Here is a 24,043-nt window from a genome sequence, read left to right as displayed (position 1 = left end):
GGGGAGAGAGAGGAAGATTCAGAGTATAGGGTTAGATGGAGGCAGATGATTCGCTAAGGTATACTGAAGTATGTATCTCTGAATGTATCTCTGAAAGCATAAAAGCTTGGAAACAGATGGGCTGCAGCAGCTGAGGACCACACCAGGTGCCACTGCTTTCGGCTAAGAATGGGAAACTGAAGATACAATGTGCCTGGACAAGACTGGAAAAATGTTGCCTGGTCTGATAAGTCTCAATTTCTGATTAGACATTCAAGATGGTAGAGTCAGAATTTTGCATAAACAACAGGAAAGCATTGATCCATCCTGCCTTGTATCAACGGTTCAGGCTGGTGTCACTGGTGTAATGGGGATTAGTGTGGATATTTTCCTGCCACATTTTAAGCCGCTTAGTACCAATTGAACATGATTTAAATACTACATCCTACCTGAGTATTGTTTCTGCCTGTACTGTACAAAGCTAAAATCGCCTGAAACTGGTGTCTTGAAAATAAGAATGAGTACTCAAATGGCCTCTACAGTCACCAGATATAAATCAAATAGAGCACTTTTGGGATGCGGTGGAGCGGGAGATTTGTATCATGGACATGCAGTCGAAAAAAATCCCCACATCAATATGGTCCAAAATCTCTAAGGAGTGTTTCCAACACTTTGTTGAATCTATGCCATGAAGAAATTAAGACAGTTCTGAATCAAACTTAAGTTAATTGATATCAAAGTCTTAATGATAGTTGATGCCAGCTAGATGACAGTTATCATAAAGGGCTAATATAAGGGTAACACACCCTTTACCCACCGCCCAGGTCCAGTTGTTTAGGTGGAGAGTTATCTAATGAAGCCAACATCTCTTAGTGTGTGAGTGAGTGTGTGCGTACACTCCGTAGTCTTCTTTTTTTACCTTTTGTCTCTTTTTTTCCTCATTGTTTTGCACTTCTGCCCCATCAGTCTTAAACTACTTTTCACTCCATCTGCCCTTGTCTATCTTCCCCTCTTTCACTCTCTCTTCTTTCATTCTTTTTTTTAATTTCTCACTCTCCCCAAGTATCTCCATGGTAACAAGAAGAAGTTGATTCTTGAGTGGCTGAATACACACACACACACACACACACACACTCACACACCAGAGAGGGAAAAAGAGAAAGAGCATGAATAAAAGGAAGTGAAAGATGACATGAAATTAGAAGTGGTAATTATATTGTATGACCTTAAATCCTGTATAAAGTCTCCACCTCCGTCTTTCTTTCATCTATTCTCTTATTTTGTTCCATCGTTCAAGGTGCAATCAGGGACTATATACACAGAATTCTGCCTCCATATCTCTTTACCTGAAAAGCCTAAGAAATCCTTGTGGCCATGTATGTTGACTTAATAGTTAGTCTTATTTTCTTATTTTCTATTTCTTTTGCCATTTCTCTCCAAACCTTTGAAATGCTTGAGTAACCAAGGTGAAAATCGTTTACCTCCTATGCATATTCTTTGATCTATAATAAATTCAAACAAACTAATGGGGTCTTGTTCAAAAGAGGTTGAGCATATAAACCGGTTCATTTTAAAGAAACAGATAGTGGGAGCCCTACTGACTTCTTACATGTACACACACACACACACACACACACACACACACACACACACACTTAAATTGATGAGTAAGTGAAAGGATATGTAAATGTATTAATGAATGAATGATTATTACTGACTGCTCTCTATCTAAACCACAGAACCATCACTGATCCAAACAACCAGACCAGTGTAAACTGATAAGTGTGTGACTGAGTGAATGACTAGATGGATAAATGGATGGATAAATGGATAAATAAATAACCAAGTAAATAAACAAATATGACTACCTTGCGCAGTGTGAAGTATTAGGCAAACAAACGATGAATGAATAAATAACCAATGACTGACTGTTTTCGTTAGCAGGCCACTATAAGATTGCTATATAGCATTATAGAATTGCTGACGCCAACAGCTTGACCATAAAAAATAATAAACAAACAAATGAATGAATGAATGAATGAATAAATGGTAAAACAATTACTGTCATTTACTGTCATTGCTAACAGACCACCGTGGGAGCATTGTTGACACCAACACCCTAATCCATATACAGCAATGCATAAATAAATAAACGAATAATTAATGACCAAACAAACAAATCCCTTTAACAGGACACCACATGAGCACTGGAACCCAGAGCAGTAATAAATGAATGAATGAATGAATGAATGAATGAATGAACAATTGCTGATTGTCATTATCAACAGCCACCATAGGACCACTGGTACACCAACACCCTAACTCATATAAAGTGATTAACTAGTATATGAATGGATGGATAAATGGATAAATATGGATGGATGACAAAATGAAGAAATTGGTACAGTTGCCAGGCTTTTACTGGAGCATTGTAGACACTGGAACCCAGATGGTATAAATTAATTAATGAATGAACCCCCAAACTAACTGACTAATCGATCTGTGATATAGTACCAGCCCCTGACCAGCATAAAACAAAGAGTGAATAAATGTTTTAATGAATGAGAGACCGCCAAGTGTAAAAGAAGGTCACTACATTTAGGCAGACACCCGTATACCCTTTTTATTTCATTATACATTTGACCAGTTGAAGGTTAAGGGCCTCACTCAAGGGCCCAACAAGGGCAACTTTGTGGTTGTGGGGTTTAAATCTGGGACCTTTCGAACCGTAGTCCAATGCCTTGACCACTGAGCTACCCCTGGCTAGTCAAGGTGTTAAAACGTTTCATAAAAAGGAAACGGTACACTATACGTTACTGAACAATCCTAGCATAGTACATGAAACAGCTTCATAGCCTCAAGAGTGTCCGAATTAAACAACTCCTTTCTCTGTGTCTTTGTTTCTCATAAGGGCTTCCTGAGTCGCAGATTAAAAGGATCAATAAAGCGGACCAAGAGTCAACCCAAGCTGGACAGGAACAGCAGTTTCAAACACATCCTTCCTGGTTTCAGACCTGTAGAGACTGAGAGGTAAGAAGGTCACAAGCTGGTTCTCATTGTTCTAGTGTGAAAATAAAGCTACTTCGGTTTTACAGCTTGCTCACATTCTGGCATTTTTTCCCCCTTTACTTTTGCAAATTAAATTAATTCTTTCAGGTCACTTCAAAACACTCGTTCAGAAAGAGGTGAACCTTTGTAAATTGCCTATCATTACAGGTGAACTCTTAAATTTCAAGATCTGCTCCAAGTTGCAGTAGTATTGATTTTTTTTTTTTCATTATTCCTTTACTTTCACTTCAGCCAGCACTTGAGTGCAACTGCTGAAATGCTATGGGATTATCTCTTTTAAGCCTTTATTTCATTATTTTTTTTCTTTTATAATTTTTTTAAATCATAAATGCTTTCAGTACACTCTTTCATGCACACTCTTACACCTACACTGCATTTTTTGTTAATTTAATCAACTCCCAACATTTTAGTGGCATAGAGGATGATAAATACAGGTTACAGACAGTATTAACGAAATGCATTAAAAAAGAGTCTTCGCAGTTCCGACATTGCACATGCATGTAAATCTGGCATTTGGTGTAGGTGATATGAGTTAAACTTTCCTGCAGTGAGGTTTTCTTTTTGTGCCAGCTGCTACTGATGTACAGTATAAGTGAATGCTTAAAGATTTATGCATGCACATAAGTAGAAATGTGGCAAGTTTATGTGTCTGCGTTTCATAGCAAGCCGCTTATCAAGGTCGCCGCCGACACGCTGTGAAAACCGACAGAGCTTTACACTGCAGTCTGTCATTTCTCCATCTCTCCACCCTTCCGTTTTCTTCATTCTCAATTTTTAGAAAAAGCTTTTTACTTGAGAACAGATGATAGGAAACAGTCTGAAGTAAAAGAAATAGACATTCAGGTCAAGTAATAACATTAAAAAAGCCTTTATTATTATGGCATAATCAATTAAATCCAAAGGGTGTGGTGTATCTGAGCTCGACTGGCCTATATACAGATGCAACTAATCAAATACAAGGATCGTATACAAGTCATACGATCAGGATGAAGTCATGTGATTAGGAAAATTATGAGTTCGTAGTGTACCATGTTAATAGAACCATTGCAATTTGTGCACTCAGGAGGTAGCAGGTAACCACAATTATAGCAGTTGTCATTGTTGTATTAATACAGTTTATAATTATATTTTCACCAACATGCAATTTAATAATTAAATTACATTTACTGCAAAAAATCAAGAATTGTCTCAAAGCAGCTTTACAATATCCAAAAACATCTACACAAATAATTCATAATTATTTTTATTATTAATAATTGTAATACACCATACATTATGTCCATGTAGGTGTATTTAAATCGGCAAAAAGGTGAAATTATCAGTACAAAAAAAAGCACTTGGCATGGTAACCCACAGCATCCCATAGCTGTACATTACAAAAAGGTTAATCATGGATTTCTGGAATGAAACACATTATCCAGCCAACTAGAAGTGAATAAAAAAATTATGCAGCGGGAAACTTAATAGATTTATACTTTAAAGCTACTCAATGATCAAGAATCCCTGAACTCCCGAGGCCCAGACACCACCCTTATGTACGCTGCAATTCCTTTTCACTGTTTCTCTTTATAAGCACCCGATAACTATAAACTTAATTATAAAATGAACATAGTTTTGGTCTTGCTTTCCTGGGATGGACTTTATGAAAGCAAGTTTCGCCACAGCGCTTTGCACGTGCACTTGACACTTCTGTTCCACTTCTTGCAAGAATTGTTCCACTTCAACTAAACTTCAGCTGACCTTTGTGGCTAAAAATAACAACTGACTGTTGTTGTTGTTGTTGCTTAATTACCTAATGCTATATGTGTATAGTTTTAAAATCTTCAGTATCGTTATGGAATGTAGAACATTTTTAACGGTCTTTATATAAGGATTTTCGGTCTCAAGCTGTTAATGGAGAAATCGATTTTACATGTCTGTCATTTATTATAAACGATTTCTAAACTGCATTTTGACTGGATTATTTTAATACTTATAATGCCAGAACTTGTAATTACTGTCATCACACACACACACACACACACACACACACACACACACACACACACACACACACACACACACACAAAAGACTGCCATGTGTTTGAGAAACCAGAAAAGTGTTTGGGAAGACACTGGAAGCTCCTTCCATTGCACAAATGTCTTCTTAAGAAGAAATATTTATACTACATTTTAGACTTTTAGAAAAATGCAAGCAAACTACAGCTGATGCATGAACACCCGGTAGACACCACCAAATGGAAAAGTACAGTACATGCTTTGCCAGAAGCAAAAGAAATGAAAATAAAAAAAACAGCAAACACAACAGATAAACAGTGCGGCAAGAGTGTGAGGTAAAGTGCCAGAGAGTGTGAAATAGAGTGAGAAAAGCAAAAAATGGACAAATTCACTTTCAGAAAGTTGTAGTGTGAAAATGTTAGACGTGTAAAAAAAACCACCGGATATTCTTTCACTACTTGCGCTTTCACATCTACTACGTGCATCTTCACATTTCTTCAGTACACAAACCGACACCTGAGTGTTTCACAATTGCAGAAACGTTCTGTAATGTTCTTAAGGGCTTCGTCACACCATTAAGTTCCCACTGCATCCTAAAAAAATCGAAGAACACAGTAGGAATAGGGTCAAAATGATTTATCAAGTTCATACTACTTCCTAGCCTGTTTATACTAGTTCCTTCCTTCCCTGTCAGGTTCTCAATGTGTCTATCCAGGTGTCTTTAATTTTGTATCATGCACATGATTACACTCTCAACAGATCCGAACCACGTTATTAGGCACCATGTATTTACCAGGTATCTCATCTTATGACATTGCTTTCAGTGGGTTTCTATAAATACGGCGGCGTGATCAGTCATTAGCCGGTCAAGGCTGTGGTTGATACTTTCATATTAAGATCTTTCTGCATCTTGTTTTTACCACGTCTTCATTAGGCTTTTTTTTTTTAAACATGTCCGTTCTCACTGGTTTCTTTTGTGTTCCTGCCAAATTGTACTAGTTCTAACTGAGTTCAGCCAATTTTTTGAGCACGTAATGGAAACGTGGCTCAGTGGGATGGGAGTTTAAGATCATCAAGTACGCTTTGCCCCAGAGTTTTGTGCTGAATAAGCTTGTTAGGATCATTTTCACCCCTCTGCTATGTGCACAATAGCGGCTTCTCCTTCAAGCTTGCGAACCATTTTATGACCCCTTTACTGCTACAACTTGCACTGCAGTATTCTTCGCCTGAAAAGCATCAATATTCCTGTCACTATATTTAGCTGTAACCTAGACTCAGATAGTCTTTGCCAAAAGTAGCCTTTTGCTAATTATACCCTTAAGCCTCTGCTTGAAATACATTTTCTCTCTAGTCTGGTCATTAGCTTTTAGCATGTCCATTGTTTAGTTTTGCCCCTGCGTTAAATATTGGCTGATTTTATAATTTCATCGATTGTTGTTGTTGTTAGTCACTAGCTTGAACATTTTTCTAAAAGACATCAGTATTTCTTTTAATGAAATTATAAAATGATGAAACACCCAAAATTCCAAATCTCAAAAGCAATTATTAAATTGGATTATGTGTGTGGATAGAGCAGATTTATGACATATCCTGTTATGCTAATAATATTATCAATAGAACGTGCAAAAATGCTCCAAAGCCTTGTATGTGTAGGATTTTGTACAGATTAAGCAATGGAGAACATTTGTGATATGTATATTTAAAACATATTTAAAGTACTTACTGCTCTTTAAGTGTGAAAGGACTTCGCTAGAGTTTAGCATTTCTTTGCTAGCAGAAAGGCAGCAGCATCTGCTTGTGAACAGTTCAGTCAGCAGAGTGCTGTCTCATTTGTTTTAACCTGGCTTGTGGTGTGCTATTTTTCCATAATGTTCAGCATATTCACTAGCTACTAAAAAGAAATGAAATCTTTTATGATTAGCACTTTTAGCAAAAGAGAATAGGCTAGTATTTAAACACATTTAAAAGGAAAGAGTTATGCCTAGCATTAGCTTTCATTCTCCAAAACACTAATGATCTTTTAGTATACACAGTAAATACTGTTTTGTTTGATACCACAGTGAATCTACATTTGCTTTAAGTGTGTTGCTTAATTTTTTGAACAGCAAGGCAAACTGCTAATAGATGCTAATTTCTTAGCACTAAGCGGTGGTATCAAAAGGTTCTGGGACTTTTTTTGTAACACGCCAACAGATGGCAGCACAAGGCTGCGCGCGCACACACACACACACACACACACACAGTTACAGGGAGCCCTGACCTTCATACTGTAAGTCAGTGTGCCAAAAGACAATTGTGTGCAACTGGTGCTAATTTTGACCATGTCCAATACTGTCTGATTTTAACCATGTCCAATACATGTCTGATATTCAAGTTAAAACAAAGCGCTACATAAAAAGCGCGAACATAAAATTCAGCGTGAAACTGGGCAAATTTGACACAAAGACATGATTTATGGTTTAACAAGTTTATGCTCATGCTGCAATGAGTCGTTTGAGTGGAAGAACATCACAGGAAGATGACAAGAGATCAGGAAGACCTTCAAAGAGCTCAACCCCTGAAAATGTCAAAACTATTTGGCAGAATGTTTAGAGAACAACAAGCCACAACAGTTTTGCCATTGTTGGTGTGTCATACGGAACAGTCCAGGCAATCCTCAAGTGTGATTTGAATATAAGTCGCTGCCAAGTTCGTCCCCGGGCTGCTGACCCAGGGGCAAAAGGAACATCGCAGTATTGTCAGCGTAACGTAGATGACCTGTCCTTCACGTCGAGGATCATTACTAGTTATAAAAGTTGGGTGTATGGGTACGATCCTGAGACAAAGCAACTGTCTTCACAGTGGAAAAGCATTTGCATCGATAATACATCCCCAGGAGCCAGGCAATAGCAAATTCTACTGCCAGGATTTAAGGTGTCTAAGGAAGGACATATTGTACAGCGAAAAAACAGAGCTAACTTCAAATCTTTTGATACCACCTCATATTACATTTACATTTCTATAGCACAAAAGTCAAAATGGTCAATGTGCAGAGAGACAGAAAGAGAAAGGATTTAGACTATATTTAGACTTTTAGGCTTATTGTAGATTCTAGTACAGTTTATTCCATTTGATATCCAAAGCACAAGGTCTCTTTCTCTTTCTCTCTCTTTGTCCTTCATAATTGAAATTGCATTTTGTGTCGCCAGACAGTCTAATGCCAATTGCCAAACCTTCTTATACAGCTCTGTTTGCACCAACCACTCGTATATCAGAGAATTTTAGCATCTGTAATCACAGTCTGTTTACAGACACGCATGATGGCTCGTATTAACAGGTTAGAAAAGATCAGGAAAAGGTTCTCACTTTTTGTTTAACTGAAAACTACAAATTTGAAAAAAGAAAATCTGAATGTTCCCTGGAGCATTTCCCTGCATGTTTGCAATAAGGCTTTGACATTTAACATTATTAAACTGAGCAAATTTTTCACCAGGTTGCTTTTCTCATGCCTTCTGCATAACCCTTAACTCGGAGTGTCTGTCCTGTTTTCACTCATCTTTAATTTGGAGCTCCACACCCGTTTTTTCCTTCATTGCATAAATGCAGCAATTAACATCGATTTCCAATCCTTCCCTCTGCTTATCCCTGACTTCCTTTCCAGCAATCACCTTAAGCAGCTATAAGCTCTGTCTCTTACTCTATCTTATCACCATAATGTAACGTGAAGAGCAAGCTGCATTCTGAATTCGGTGCAAAAGTTTTAGCACCCCGTTTTTAAACATTTTAATTTTTTTATTCCTTTATGTTTGTCCTACGACTTCTACATTATTAAGACAGTGTTTACAAAAAAAATATTAGAAGCTACACAACATTTTTTTCATGCATGTTGAGGAAGGATGTACCAGGTGGTATGTGGCTTAATTTGTAGTACTCTCCTCGCAAATTAGCATTTCCAAATCGCCCATATTGTGTAAATGAGGGTGTGCATAAATGCATAAATGTATGTGTGTGCCCTGTGATGGATTGGCACCATGTCCGTGGTGTATCCCACCTTGTGCCCTAGGTCTCCTGGGATAGGCTTCAGGCCCTACCGCGACCCTGAATACAGGATAAAGTGGTATAGACGATGAGAGTGAATGAGTGAGGGGCTTCTCGCACCTTCAGGGTTAGGGTTTGAATCTTGCTTGTGTTTTTTTTTGTTCTCCTGTGCTTGGTGGGTTTTTCTGGTTTCCTCCCCCCGAAGAGAAAGAAATACACTGTACTTTGATTGGCGTTTCCAAAATGCCTAGTGTACGATTAAGTATGTGTGCTTGTAGCCTGACTTGTACCACAAGTTTCCTGGTATAGGATCCAAGCCCCATATTATCCTACACATGATACGCGGTATAGATAATGGATGAAAGTTGGTTTATTGTTAGCAGTGTTGCCAGGAGTCTAATCGTACCTTCAGTCTGTGTTTGCTGATTCATAGTGTATGCATAGTGTATGAAGGGTTGTGTACTGTACATGTAGCAAATGGATGGAATAAATTAATGATGACGTTTCATCTGTATCAGTGAATTGTGTTTGGTGTGAATAGGAAGCATGAATTATTTGCCCAGCAGAGGGCTCACACCCTCACCCTTTTCCTATTATCCTATTCACCAGTATCTGTATCATGAATACTTTACACACAGAATCCCAACAGGGTCCTGACTGATCTTATAACAAATTTACGTGATAAAATAATCAGTTTCTATATACTGACAAATACAGTATAATAAATAAATTTTCATTTCCCTGGTAGAATGGAGAACCAATTTACAGTACCAGTTTACAGTACCAGTCAAATGTTTGGACATACCTTCTAATCAAATTCAAATTTAAATCTTTCATAATTCTATGGTCAGTCCTGATTCACATTTCTTTCTGTATTGTAAAACATCCAAAATAGGCAATAATTTCCTTTAAGTTGATATTGAGATGTGTCTGCTACTTATGCTCTGTAAATCCTTCATAACGGCTTTAATCTGAGGTGCTGTTTGTTAATTGGTGATTTCTGAGGCTGGTAACTTTAAATGAACTTCCCCTCTGCAGCAGAGGTACGTTTTGGTCTTGTTTGCTGGGATGGTCTTCATGAGAACCAGTTTCTTCATGGTGCTTGATGGGTTTTGTAAATGCACTTGAGATTGCTGTTCTTGCAAGAACTATTCCAGAACAGCTGACCTTCGTGTCCCAAAATAACAACTGACTGTTGTGGTTGTTGTTACTTAATTCCCTCATTATCGTTCTATAATGTAGAAAATCTATCCAACCTTTGACAGGTACTGTACTGCTAAAATTGATTAAAAAAACTTGGATAACAGATAACAACTCAATTGTCTCTAAAGCTATGCTCAGATTAACAGCCTTAAATGACTTTCTGATTTTCTTGATTCTGATCTTTTAAACACATCTGATTTTTTAGGGCTGCCTGAACGCTGTCACTTTCACACTGACTGTGGTCGTGACTGGATACAAATCCAATCAGTATATGGTCATTGGCCTTAAATAAGAATGTGCAGATCGGAATTTGTTGCCACGTTTTTGTCATAAGGCAGCACCAGAGATGTAAGCTGTTATGTATATATACTGTTCTAAAGTAGCATTATTTTAATGATTGTTATATCATGGCAAACTGCCAGACTATTGCACACCATTCGTGTGCAAAAGAAAAAATAAACTAAAAATTTTATAAGAAACACCTATACTGTTTTGTTATTGCACCATGCATCAGTGCAATAGTTTAGCTATTAAGCATGAATTTAAACCATTACTGGGAAATGCTGCATATTAGAACATTCAGTCAAATTTTAAAGGAAGATCTCTAGAACAATATGCAAATATGTTAAAAGTATGTTGTGTAAGCATGCATGAAAACATTTTATCATGCATATCAAACATTACTGCTGTAATTATTTTGTGAAATTACTTTTAATAAATTCCAAGGTCAGAGGAACATTTCAAAATATAAATATTTTTTTCTGTCCATATTGTTCATTGTCTCTCTCTCTCTCTCTCTCTCTCTCTTTCTGGTTCATGAATGATGTCGTCAAGGAAACTGTGATATTGGAACAAATCTCAGCAGGAATTTATTGCTTAATAAACTTTTCCTGATAAAAAAGAGAGATTTATTGTCTACAATGACAGAAGCTAGATCTAAGTGACTGATGTTTATATAGAAAAACATTTTGAAAATGCGGTGGTCTTAAATTTGGAGAATTTATCAACACTATTGACATGACACATTTGACAAAATCTGGATTTCTGGTTGACCAGAAAAAATGTGTGTATTTATATACACACACAGTATACACAAACTATACACACACGCACACACACACACACATACACACACAGTCAAATGCTAAAGCTTGTTCCCCCTTGCTTGTTACTTTGCTTTTTTAAATTTAAATTTAAATTCAAATTTTATTTGTCACATACACAGTCATACACAGTGGGATATGCAGTGAAATGCTTGTACGACCGCCGGTGACCTTAAAAAGAAAATAAAAACTATATATAAGGAATAAATATTAATAAAAAGAAATAAAATACAAAAGAAAATAAATGTAACTAGTAAAATAAACAAACTGTACAATTTTTTTTGTAATTTGCATTTATGCCCTAAGCGTCGTCCTGTCTCGACTCCTATATTGTTTATGGTAAGATAAACTACAATGATTCCAGTTAGCTGGTCAGCTAAAGTGATGCATATCAGACAGATAGCGGTTTGACACCTGCAACTCAGTTGTCACTTAACTGAACCACATCCCTAATTATGGATAATTTATTGCCTAATCTAATTTATATTGGCGAGTTGCATAAAAATTCACCATGTATAGTTAGCTATGGAGATCAAAACTGTTTGTTGTACCAGGTCGCAAACATGTTATCTCAATTGTACAGTTGTGCATTTTAACATGGAATTTGGAAATTGACTCACTTTTAGAGTCAGCGCCTTGTGGTCATTCGGGGAACTGTGTGTTTTGGCAGCATTGGACTCATTTTTCAGAACTAGAGGTTGCCCCTCGCTCCTTGCCTCCTGCCTTTTTGTATAGCTGGTTTGCAACTATACAAGTAAAATTGAATCAATTTAAAAATGGTCACATGATGGACTTACAATTTTATTTTTAGTCATACCGACAGGATTGTCTGTTAGAGAGTGCTGCTCACATACTGTACAGTATATGTCCTGTAAAGGAATGTTCTTTATAACAAATGTTAGGCTTCTTTTAGATTCCAATACATTGTTGTTGAATGAGAAATGCAGACATGCTTCTTTTACAATATGTGACTTGGACCTCAAGGAGTGGAAACGGTCTATTAAATGCTTCATGTTTGTCTGTCTGTTTTGAATGGAAGTTTGCAGTGAGTGTTAATATGTTTTGATTGATTATATGTTGGGTTTGCATTAGCACACTGCCAGCCTCAAACAGCTGCGGGGATTCAATAGAGATGAAAGGCAGGGATTTGGCGTGGCATGAATAGCAGTGTGTGTGTGTGTGTGTGTGTGTGTGTGTGTGTGTGTGTGTGAATGAGTATGGGTGGGTGGATGGATGGATGGATATACAGGTAATGCAGACATGGAGAGAGTTTAAATGTAGAAAGAATATAGCAAGTGAGGTCAATAGGAGATAATGTTTCATTCCATCGTCTTGCTCTGTTTTGTGTTCACTTCTGCTACCCATCTCTCCTCACTTTCTCTCTCATTCTCTCACCCCTTTTGTTTCCTCTATCTCTTGCTCTAGTCCTTGTAGCTATTTGTGTTCTCATCTCAGACTTGAATATTTAAGATTGTAAGCCACAAGCCAGACACACACACACACACAGTTTTTTAATATATTCAATTCAATATATATGTGTAATATCTTAAACTATTAAACCTGTTACAAATTTCCTGAATGATGATTTGCGGTTGACTCGTCATAACGGACTACAGCTTCCGTTTTCTTCCTTTCATACTACACTTCTCTTTCTTTCTTTCTCTGTTTTTATTACTAACATTTCAAGGATTTTTTTTTGTGATTTTATGAGGCTTCAAATTGTCATGTAGTCGTAATGTACTTTCATAAATTCCCCTTTAACTTTAATTGGCTCCATAATTTTATTACTACCGCACAAGATATCGTCTTTGTCCCCTCTTCCAAAACAATCTTTATATCATTTTGTTCATCATTACAAATGCATGGTGTTGAATTCTCTCTTCTGACTGGTCAGTAGGTAAAATGCGCTGCAAAGCCAACCATGAGCTGAGTTTTTTTTTTTTTTTAACTAATCAACATCAGTATAGACAGGAAGGAGACTAGTACTAGTTTATTGTATTTCCTATAAACATAGTCCCCTCGAGTGGTGTTTTAATCCTTATAGATTCTCAGAAGCAGTTGGGATTTGCTAAAACCTAAGAGGAAGCAATGCATTTACAGTATGTAACCTAAGTACAAAAGCAGCACACACTCAACAGAATCCCAGTAAAAACATAAATGTTTGGATGTGTATGTGTGTGAAACATCCACAGATAATGCCAAGCCTATTTATAAAAAAAAAAGTTCCTTCACCAATTATCTCTAAAGACAAAACTAAGCTGATTATCTTCATAATTTGTTGCTGTTGTTGTTAGTTTAAAACGTGTATTAATGGATGGATAAGGATATATGGACATTTTTATTAATTCTCCTGGGGAACTTTGGTTTGATGTGCTGTACCTTCAGATATATTCTAGTTGCTACTGTATAATCAAACATTATTAAGTACACACCATGGTAGTACTGGATTGGACGCTTTTTGCCATAGAGATTTTGGTCCTTGCCTTGCTGCAGATTTGTCAGCTGCACATCCATGATGTGATGATCCCGTTCCACCACATCCCAAAGGTGATCTGTTGGATTGAGATCTAGTGACTGTCGAGGTCATTTGAGTACAGTGAACTCAAAACCAGTTTGAGGTGATTTTAGCTTTGTGACATGGCCTGTTATCCTGTGGTCATAAAGGGATAGACATGATTAGCATCAATAGGCATAGGAAGGCATTTAAACGATGTTTAAGTGGTACTAAGGGGCTGAAAATGTGCCAAGAAAATCTCTCTCAAACCATTACACCACCAACACCAGCAGCCGGAACTTGATACAGTACATGGTAGGATGGATCAATGGGTTCATGTTGTTCCAAATACTGATTCCGAATGTTGAAGCAGAGATGAGACTTATCAGACAAGGCAACAGTTTTCCAATCTTCTCTTGTCTAATTTTGGTGACCCTATGTGAATTAAAGTCTCAGTCTCAGTGTGGTCTTTTGCTGATCCAGTCCATCTGCCTCAAGGGGTAATGTGCTGTACCTTCAGATATATTCTTTTTATGCACCTCCGTTGTAGCAAGATGTTACTTGAGTTACTGTCGCCTTTCTATCTATAACAGCTGAGAATTCCTCCAATAGTCCTTTCATTTCTGTAGGATGTGTTGAAACTGAATATGACACTGTGGAGGGCAAAATGTTTTAAGACGTTCTCCAATTTTCCCGAGTCTGTGAGATGTTCTTCTAAACAATCTGGCTTTGTTAAACATAATATTGTGTTGCGAACCAAGGTATGTCGTGGGATTTGTCCGCAAGCATTGTGTGGTAGAATAACCTACAGTATGTAACACACATTTTGTCTTATACAGATGTGGTCTTTAAAAACGCGCGTTTTCGGAAAAGGGATCCCACGACTTACCGCGAGTGCGCGCGGCAAGCTGTGAAAATGCCCTTCAATACCTGTAGGGGGCAGTCGTGTTTCAGTCTAAAGTATTGTGTGTCTACTGAAGCCGAAAAATGTTATGTCTCTTAGGCGCCCATTGACGGCAAGCGACAGAGCTCATAAACGTGTCAAGCTCAAACTGTTATGTATTTATTCATCATTTTCATTCAGAATTATTATTATTATTAGAAGTAGTTCTCCAAATTTATTATTATTATTATTATTGTAACGCACCCGCGCGTGTGCAAAAGGACTACAAAGGTGTATGATGTTAGCCTATATTTACGCATTTTTAAAGCAGTTGGGTACTGGTGGCTCAGTGGTAGGTGATTCGCCCACCATGCGGGAGACCCGGGTTCGATTCCCAGCCAGTGCTTTCCGCTAAAATACCACGATATAGCTATTACATTATCAAGTTATGCTTCAGTACTAAATGCATGTTGGCAATTGAGAATTTTTTTTCTTAAGCTATGAAACACATTAGCACTCACCTCACAGTTGCTGTAATTTAATGATTATCATAAGCAAAAAGTGTCAAACAAAGGATTCACATTTATTACATTTTCACCCAGAGCGGGATTCGAACCAGGGTCTCGACGATTTTATAGGATATACGGATATTATACAGATATTATTTAAGCAACGCCACACCACGTGGAAAGCGGCAAAAATGCTTCAATTTCATTGGCTGTTACTGAGTGTCAGCTATTCACGACTGGCCCCCGCGAAACACAGAATCCCCGGGCTTTGACTGCGCTTTCTCCATTCGTTATTACACGGGCAGACTGGGACCAAAAAGTGTCCCTGGACTTCCTGGCCCACAGTAGCCCACACCATAATACATTTTTAACACCAGTTATTAGTATAAAAATATAACACAATACAGAAATCAATGCTATTTAAACATGTTATTTGAAGTATCACTAAACATATATTGGGTCAAAGAAACGAAAAAAAAGAACATTAAGGCGAACAACATATAAATCTATAAAGACAATATTTTAAAAGGAATGGCAATAAAACTGAACAGGTAAGCTGAAATAAAATCAGTAGCAGCAGGAGCTTACGCTAGTAAACTAGTTAATTATTTTAATTATTAGGGTAGTCAATATTAACACGAAATAATACTGAGAAACATTATTTCAATTAATATTGACCACCATCATAATAACTAGCACAAGTTAGTGCTGCTACTAATTTTATTCTGTTTGATTGCCATTCTTTTTACTTGGCTCTGGTAGATCAGGGGAGACGTGTTGGTCATCATCAGCATGTATTATGATGTGGGATGTGGTGCGCTGCTGGGTCCAGCCTCACTGTCCCTGACCTGTTATAGGCAGAATCTGTTTATTTGAAGCATTTCACAGCATTTACCTCTAAAGCTTTTTCTTATTTTCGCGTAACCTTTTCTTCTTCCTGCTTTTCATTCATGGAAATTATTACTAATTTGCTCAGAAAATTCGCTGCATCGAGAAAGGATCAATATCTAAAAATTTAAAGATGCCCACGTGTGTGGACAAAGAATACAAAAGTGTATAATCTTTAATAAAGTTAATCTAATACAATATTGTTTCCAATGCTAAAGCAAACATGATTTTGTTTTAGTCTATTCATTGAATACAACGCGACAGCGCGCTCCGAGGTGAAGCGCACCCACAGTTACTGTAATACCCCATCTTACCTTTACAACAGGTGTGAAGTCATCAAACCGGTTTCGCTGCTGGGGGAATTCACAGAATTGGGGGTTTTAAAACAAATTAACAAGACCGAGGGGGGGAGGGAGTCTCGCCCGCGGAGCAATTCAGTGTAGAACCGCCACTGCCTATTTTCCACCACATCACGTACTTTCCTGATCTCGGACTAAACTCTGCGCTTTGCTTTTATAATGTGGAGCAAGCCCGAGATCATATTAACGTAGCATTCATCATTCAAAGTTATTCATATCAGTGTATAGTAAGTGTGATTTGAAAAGTGCTATAACTCCACCTGCCACAGTTTCAGCCACTGGAACAATCTGACTACATGTGAAGTGCCATGAAAAAGTATTTGCCCCTTCCTATTTTTTTTCTTTGCATATTTGTCACACTTGTATGGGTGGAATTTTACCTTTAGGTGAGAACGTATCGGTTAATATGTATAGGTGAGAACAGCTGATTCACACTTGGGGAGAGTGAATAATTTGCATTTGAATGTTGTCTGGCATTGTAAGCACACGCAGTGACACTAAAAGAACAATAGGATTAATAGGAATAGGAGGCACTAAAGAGGAGGATTTTCATTTAGACTATAAAAAAATTAACCTGCGTCTATTTTTAGGCGTGCCGGCTGCCACTTTTTAGTCTTATAATGCCCACATGACACGCTGGTACAGAGCTGGACATAGCTCATCCATGCCAATGATCCCGGGTTTTCACCCTGCGCTATAAAATACGAGTACGACGGCCATCCGCGGACAGCAGCTCCTGCCTCCGTCCGCTCGCGCTGGCTTTTCTTTGAAGTCTCTGGGGCGCGTTCCAATTGCCCCGTTTGCATGCCGCACTTCCGCGTTGTGTGCGCGCGTCTCACTCACACCGCGTAGTAAAATCCACTGTAAACCAACAAACCCAGAGTATTTTATAGCGCGGATGAACCCGGGATCATTAGCAAGGAGAGCTCTTCTTCACTATTCGTGCCTAATTCCGCAGCCCTGCTTCTTCGCATATCTGAAGGAGAGGCCGCCTAACTAGTGAGCGAGGAGCGATATTGATTTGGGCGCACGCCGTGACAGGCTGAAAAAAAACTATTGTCCTAAAAAATGTAACAGATGAGGACTCTGATTAATGTGCAAAAACTATATAATAAAACTATATAAGACTACATGCCTTTATAAGACTCAACTTTTATTTAAGCGCACTCACAATAACGAAAAAAACGTGATTTTATAAATGTTTGAAAGCAAATAAGCTGCGCTGCTCTGTATTGTTTTTGGTGAACTTGAGCGCGTCAGAAAATGAACGCAAACGTTTTTATAAATGTTCAGAGTCAGTCTGCTTGCTGTTTTCCCGACGCGTTTATAATCATTAGTCTACTTCTGCCGGTGCGCTCTGGAAAACTCCATGCATGCGGCTGAGCGCTGATTAAAACTATGGAGTAAATTAAAGAGGAGAATCACGATGCCGAATCGAAGTCCTGAGCCCAAACCTCATTTAAATTAAATTAACAAATACTATAAGTAAAAAAAAACAATAGCCCACGTTTAGAAACCGTTTATAAATTCTTTTCGACATGAGTTGGCCCGGTGTTATGCGCAGAGCGCCGGGAGATTTCCTGAAGCTCCGAAATCACTGGGGCATTTTTTCTAAATAGATGCTATTGTTAATAACTGATGGAGGTTTGGGGCTGTATACACACACATTTTTGAGGGGTTTAAAACGAATTAGTCCGAGCAGACCTACATGAAAGGTGAGAAGTGAGTAACTGCGCGCGCTGTCGCGGTGTATATACTGTACAACACGCGTTTATCAACCTACATAAAAACGCTGCCTTTAAAAAACGCTTTATAAAAACGCTGCCTTTTGTAAAGTGAAAGTACTTTACAAAAGACAAACTGCTTTATTTCAGTCATGAATTCACAATCACATCACATTCCAGCTATTATTTCCAGCCGTGGTTAAATAATGTATGAAATAATTATTAAATGCTGGACACAAACAGCAAATATGATGATTATTATAAAATGCCAGAAGAAGCTCGTGGTCATAAAATAATATTTACTTAATAATATAATATATATAGTTTATTCATGTCTTCTGATGATGTCGACACATTTTTTACGTTTTAAATGAGATATGTTGGCATATTCACGAATCAGGACATTCGCATAGTTAAGACTATCAGATAGCCTACTATCAGGAAATTAAATTAATTTCAACACCATGTAAACCGAGACATTGCCATGTCTTTCACTGTTTTGTCCCTGTTAAAACATTATAAAAATATATAAGAAATTTATTAAGAATTTTAAAGCACGAATTTGGGCATCTCATTTCATCATTATGAAAAAAATATGAAGCACATATACACACATTTATCATGAAAGATCTGTTGTAAAGCAAAATAAAATTCATGTTTGCTTCAGCATTGGGAACAATATTGTTTTAGACTAAGTAATTATACACAATTCTTCGTTGTACAGTACTTGGTCCGGCGTGCGTTTAAATAAAGTCCTTCCATGCGCCATCTGGCGGATATTCAGTGAAGCACAACACATTTATTTAAATTCCCAAATGTTGCTCACGGCAAGTTGCGGCGCGCCGCGCGCTAAATTGAGGCATCCCGCGGGAAAACACACGCAGTCTTAATGACCACATCTGTACAGTACATAGACTTGAGGTACATCATTTGAACTGCGGCCATGGTTAGATGCCTGTGGTTTGAGCTTTGAATTGCCCCTGAGCTACTTAGCAACCTGAGTAGAAGAAGAACCTGATCTAGACTTTCCTTTACAGCACAGTGTGAAGTTGAGGTAGACACAGTGAGAGGCGAGGATACAGGGAGATGGCGAGATTAAAAAGAGCTCACTTCTGAAGTCATCTTGTACTTTGGTGCTGTATGGTACTTTGATTTAAAAAAAAAAATCAAATCATACCAATGATGTAATCCAGATGTAATCAAAAAAAGGATCTAATGCCTGAAGCCTTGTTTATTTAAAACGGGTAGAAATTTGGATACTAAGAAATTATTGGCACCCCCAAAATATGAATCTCTTTTTTTATATACATGTAGGATCATCTCAGCTTCCATTGCATCCATAAACATGCCAGGAATCCGGCACAAGCAAGCTAGTATCTTCCTGTGTCAGCTTTTGAAACCTTGGAAACGCCAATGAATGCGCTGATGTAGCTGAGAAAGTGGCGGACGTCCAAACATGGAGACAGAAACTATGAACAGGAAGAGAAAGGACATGGCTTGTGTGTAGGTGTGAATGTGGAAGCATGTGAAGACTTTAGCTGTAAACATAGAGTTAAAATAAGAATGCAGCCAGAGAGAGAGAGAGAGAGAGAGAGACTAGGCTGAAAAGAATAAAAAGCATAGACAGAGGGAGTTAGGTCTACACAGCCCAGAAGATGGCAGTAGAGAAAGAGACAGAGAGACAGAGAGAGAGAGAGACAGAGGGAGAGGTCGCTCAGTTTCTGCCCCGCCTCCCTGTAAAAGGCAGGAACACTCCAAGCAAGGGACAGAAAGACCGAAAGAAAGAGAAGGTGAGAGAGAGAGAGAGAGAGAGAGAAAGAAAGAACATTCACAGCAGCAGAGAGAAGAATGAGGCTATGAGAACAGCACTGCACTCCTCCACTCTCCTCATTCTATTCATCCAATTCTAGACTCATTCGTTCCATGTCATTGCTCTCCAGCCTGTGAAAGCTCGGCAGGACTCAGAGGATGCCTGGTGAGTGCTTTGGTGAACAACATTGTAGCACTGATGTAATACGGCTTTGATCTAGATAATAATTTACACTCAGTATGTTTGTGTGTGTGTGTGTGAGTGTGTGCTGAGCAAGGACAGCTGACCATCGATAATTCTCAGATCATCTGACAAGGAAAATTCAGGGATAGTGTATGAATCATGTGTGTGTGTGTGTGTGTGTGTGTGTGCGCGCTTACTCTGGGAGGATGTTGGCTTTAAGTCACACCATAGTCCGGGTCATTTGACTCATTTGGCCAACTGCAGCTGCTGGTACATACACATGAATATACACATGACTTGAATTGAATTACTTTTCTTTTGGGGTATTTTTTATTGACCTTTTTATTTATTTATTATTATTATTTATTTTTTTTTTGCTTTATTGGATTACAGTGCCAAAATATATAACAGCTATTAACTTTAAAACATGTTATCCAGTAACAACTGATAAACTAATGGGGAAGGTGTACAGTTGTGTACAGAGTGTGGAAGTCTGTGGCCATTGACGGGTTCTGAGGGGTTCGTTTAAAGGGTCAATCCTTGTCTTAAGGAGCTGATCGATTAACCGTATTGACCGGCTTTTGGTTTTAATACAGTACATACTGGTCTGTCTTCTAGGATTATATTTGGTTGAAGTTTATTATCAGGATGGACTTCAGACCCGGGCGTTAGTCTTCTTCCTGATTGCTCATACCCTATACCGGTGCGGTGCTTTAATCTTTAAAGGACTCTCTCTGCTGTAAAATGCCTTTTTTATTATACAAGTCTGGAATGAATGCTATAGATATTGACAAAACAAACTTAACCACAATGTTAAGGACACAAGATGAGAGTGACTCAAAACACTCGCCCTTTACAGTCATTGCCAAGCTCTCGGACTTGCTACTATTTTGTCGGATTATGACTTAAACGATTAGAAGGGTAGAAAATATGAAATGATATTGATAAGTACTTAACATGATAACATGATAAGATGATAAGTAATTAACATTAGAAAAATTATCAAGGAATAAACATTGCTAGTAAATATGCTATTTGCTTCTGCAATGTTAGAAAAGTACAAGGGCTGTACCAAAAGTAATGCAAAAGTAATTTGCACAAAAAAAAAAAGTTTTTGTTACCTGGCAGAGTAACTCTTCCTCTGTACTCAACATAGTCTCCATCACAAGCCACGCATCTGCGTCATCGTTGAACCCACCTATGGAATCCTCTTTGATGGTCCCCCATGACTCTACAGAAAGTTTAAAGAAGGGGAAACGGTGCAATGGGAGACCATCAACTATGACAAAAGTGATTTTTAAAGAATTGGGTTCAACCATGGTGCAAATGCATCTCTTGTGAATGAAACTGTTAACTGTTACTACCTTATGTATATAGATAGAGTTACTCTACCAACATGTCAGTAAAAAAAAAAAAAAGTTATGCCTATTTTTGCATTATGTTCATACAGCCTACGTACACCAATGCAATGAATGCAAACATTATAATATTACCATTTAATTACATTAGTAATACTATAACAGATCAAGGATGTACAGTAATATGACACAAAGTGCTTGGCAAAAAAAAAAAGAATAATAATTCAAATAAGTTTCTGTTATGTAAAATAGTATTTTTTAAATTTTGCTTTTGCATTTGGATAATATTTAGCAAATCAATGCACAGCTCTCTTTTTTTAACCACTCGAGTCAACAAGAGATTTACAGAGGCTTATCTTATTTAGTCAGCAAAGCAGACATCAGGGTGTAGCAGTGTATTGACATGACGGCGAAAATAACTGTAGTGCATACGACAAGGAAGCATGATGCAGCCAATTCGATTTCCAAACCAGAAAGACAACAATGACAACGCCAAGGGCATCGGAAAATGCTTCAGAAACACTCCCCCAAAACACCCCCACACACACACGCGCACACAAAAGAGGAAGACACAGGTCCGTTTCAAGATTATTAAGATATTTTCATATATAAGAAAGCGAATAAACAGAGGCACTTGGGCATTAGTGTGAAGCAAGCTGCCATGGTGGAGCAACAGACACTTGCAAGAAGTCACACATCCCACATTATGCATGCAGATGTCACCTTAGTGCACAAGGGGATCACTATGTGTGTGGGGGAAAAAAAACATTTGACATTCACTGGCTTAGACCTGGGAATGGGAAATAGAGTGCTAGACATTGTAAAAGAAAGATAAAAAGGAGGGATAGAGATAAAGATGGGAAGTTAGATGTAGAGGGATGTGGCAAGGGTGTCTTGTAACCTGTGTTCTGAGATTTTACACGCTCAGCTGGTATGGGGAAATGTTGCGGATGGGCGAAAGGTTGGTTTTGCATGCCTTTGAGCGTGAAGGTTTTTTTTTAAATGGATGTCTCATCTATCTTTCTGTCTCTCACTCCCTCTTTATAATTGCGCCGCCATGGCCAATCTCTCTCCCCGTCTATTGATTTGCAGAGAGCCACAGAGACGGGTACTTCTCCAGTTCTGGGAGTGTGTATGTGTGATCGTTGATCATCTTGTCTCAGATACGTAGTGAGCTTGTTAAAGAGGAACTTGTTTAGTAACCCCAGCCTTTCCGTCATGTGTAAGACTGGTAAACTTCATGACTGAAATGTAAACAGCCACACATTAAAGAACGAAAAGGAAAAAAAAACAGACAGACGCAAATGAAGACAGACAGACGACTCTTATTTAGCCTGTCCTTTTTTTTCAGTCTCCTGATTTAGAAGCTGAACATGACCATGTATGATACAGTTATATATGTATCAAGATAAATTTGGTAGGTGCTTATCAAATGCGTGGGAAACAGTTATTCTGGTTCTGAGAGCCTGGATGCAGACAAACCAAGAGCGAGGGTGAACACAGATGAGGAGACATAAAAGACGCAAATATGATCTGCCTTTTTTTTTCCTTCAGAAATGTATTGTTAGTTCATATTTTGTAGGTAATGCGTTAGTCAGCTGAAACCAGAGCCAAGCTGGACTCAGCTTTCCGCCGGTCAGCAACGGACAAAACATGCAGCTGAGATAAAGTAATTACAATTCACTCATATTGCAGTCAGGCACTTACCTGATTACAGAAACCTACATCTACACACGACCAACTTGACCCCACCCATAAGAGATTTTACATACTATGGTAAACTTCAGTACATACCATAATACTGTATATTAACGTGGCACTTGTAGGCATCATAGGACTTGTTGTGTATTAGAAATGTATGTACTACAACTAATACTTATGCAGGCAGTTCCATGATTTCTATCCAATTGGAAATTTTACCATAGAAGTCCAATGGTATCTGTGCCATGGCATATAGTATCATGGTATTTATGACAGTACCATGGTACTTATATGTTGCATATGTTGTATATATAGTTGCATTGCACTACCTCTCATGGTACTCTCCAAATATTTATACACACTATTATAATGATTACCAAGGCAATTATTGGGTATCGCAGTGGCTAGCAAAGTTTAGCATTTATCTAATATGGTACTGCCTGTACCATATCATACCAGTGACATATATCTGTGTGGTACAGTATGTACAAACATACAGTACCATTCCATTAGATTTTTAACCATGGTACTGTATAAAAGCCACAATAGTCTAATGGTTCCTAGTATCTCTGGTAGTTTTGACAGCATCATGGTTCTTATTTACTGATATAGTACATACAGTATACAACACTATGGTACATGGTTCTACAGTTATACATGTGCTCTAGTATGGTATGGTAGCATAAATGAGGTACCACAGTGTATGTTAAAACTTAATATTAATATTAATTACAATTATATGGTACTGCCTATACTATATTATAG

General features: G+C 38.0%; 1 protein-coding gene across 5 annotated transcripts in view; it reads left to right on the top strand.

The window, feature by feature from the left end:
* Positions 1-24,043, top strand: part of dab2ipb (DAB2 interacting protein b) — a 137,515-nt gene that overhangs the window by 61,108 nt on the left and 52,364 nt on the right. For 4 of the 5 annotated variants that reach the window (XM_053484928.1, XM_053484931.1, XM_053484929.1 and 1 more), the window contains exon 3: positions 2,891-3,009. In XM_053484928.1, coding sequence (XP_053340903.1) covers positions 2,891-3,009 — 119 coding nt within the window. Of the gene's footprint in view, positions 1-2,890; positions 3,010-19,696; positions 20,202-24,043 lie in introns of those variants that run through there. The other variant, XM_053484930.1, reaches the window with a different exon arrangement.

Source organism: Clarias gariepinus, chromosome 24, assembly GCF_024256425.1.
Source record: "Clarias gariepinus isolate MV-2021 ecotype Netherlands chromosome 24, CGAR_prim_01v2, whole genome shotgun sequence".
Classification (NCBI taxonomy): Eukaryota; Metazoa; Chordata; class Actinopteri; order Siluriformes; family Clariidae; genus Clarias; species Clarias gariepinus.
The sequence above is the reverse complement of the archived record's forward strand: the minus strand, read 5'-3'. Positions and strand labels throughout refer to the sequence as shown.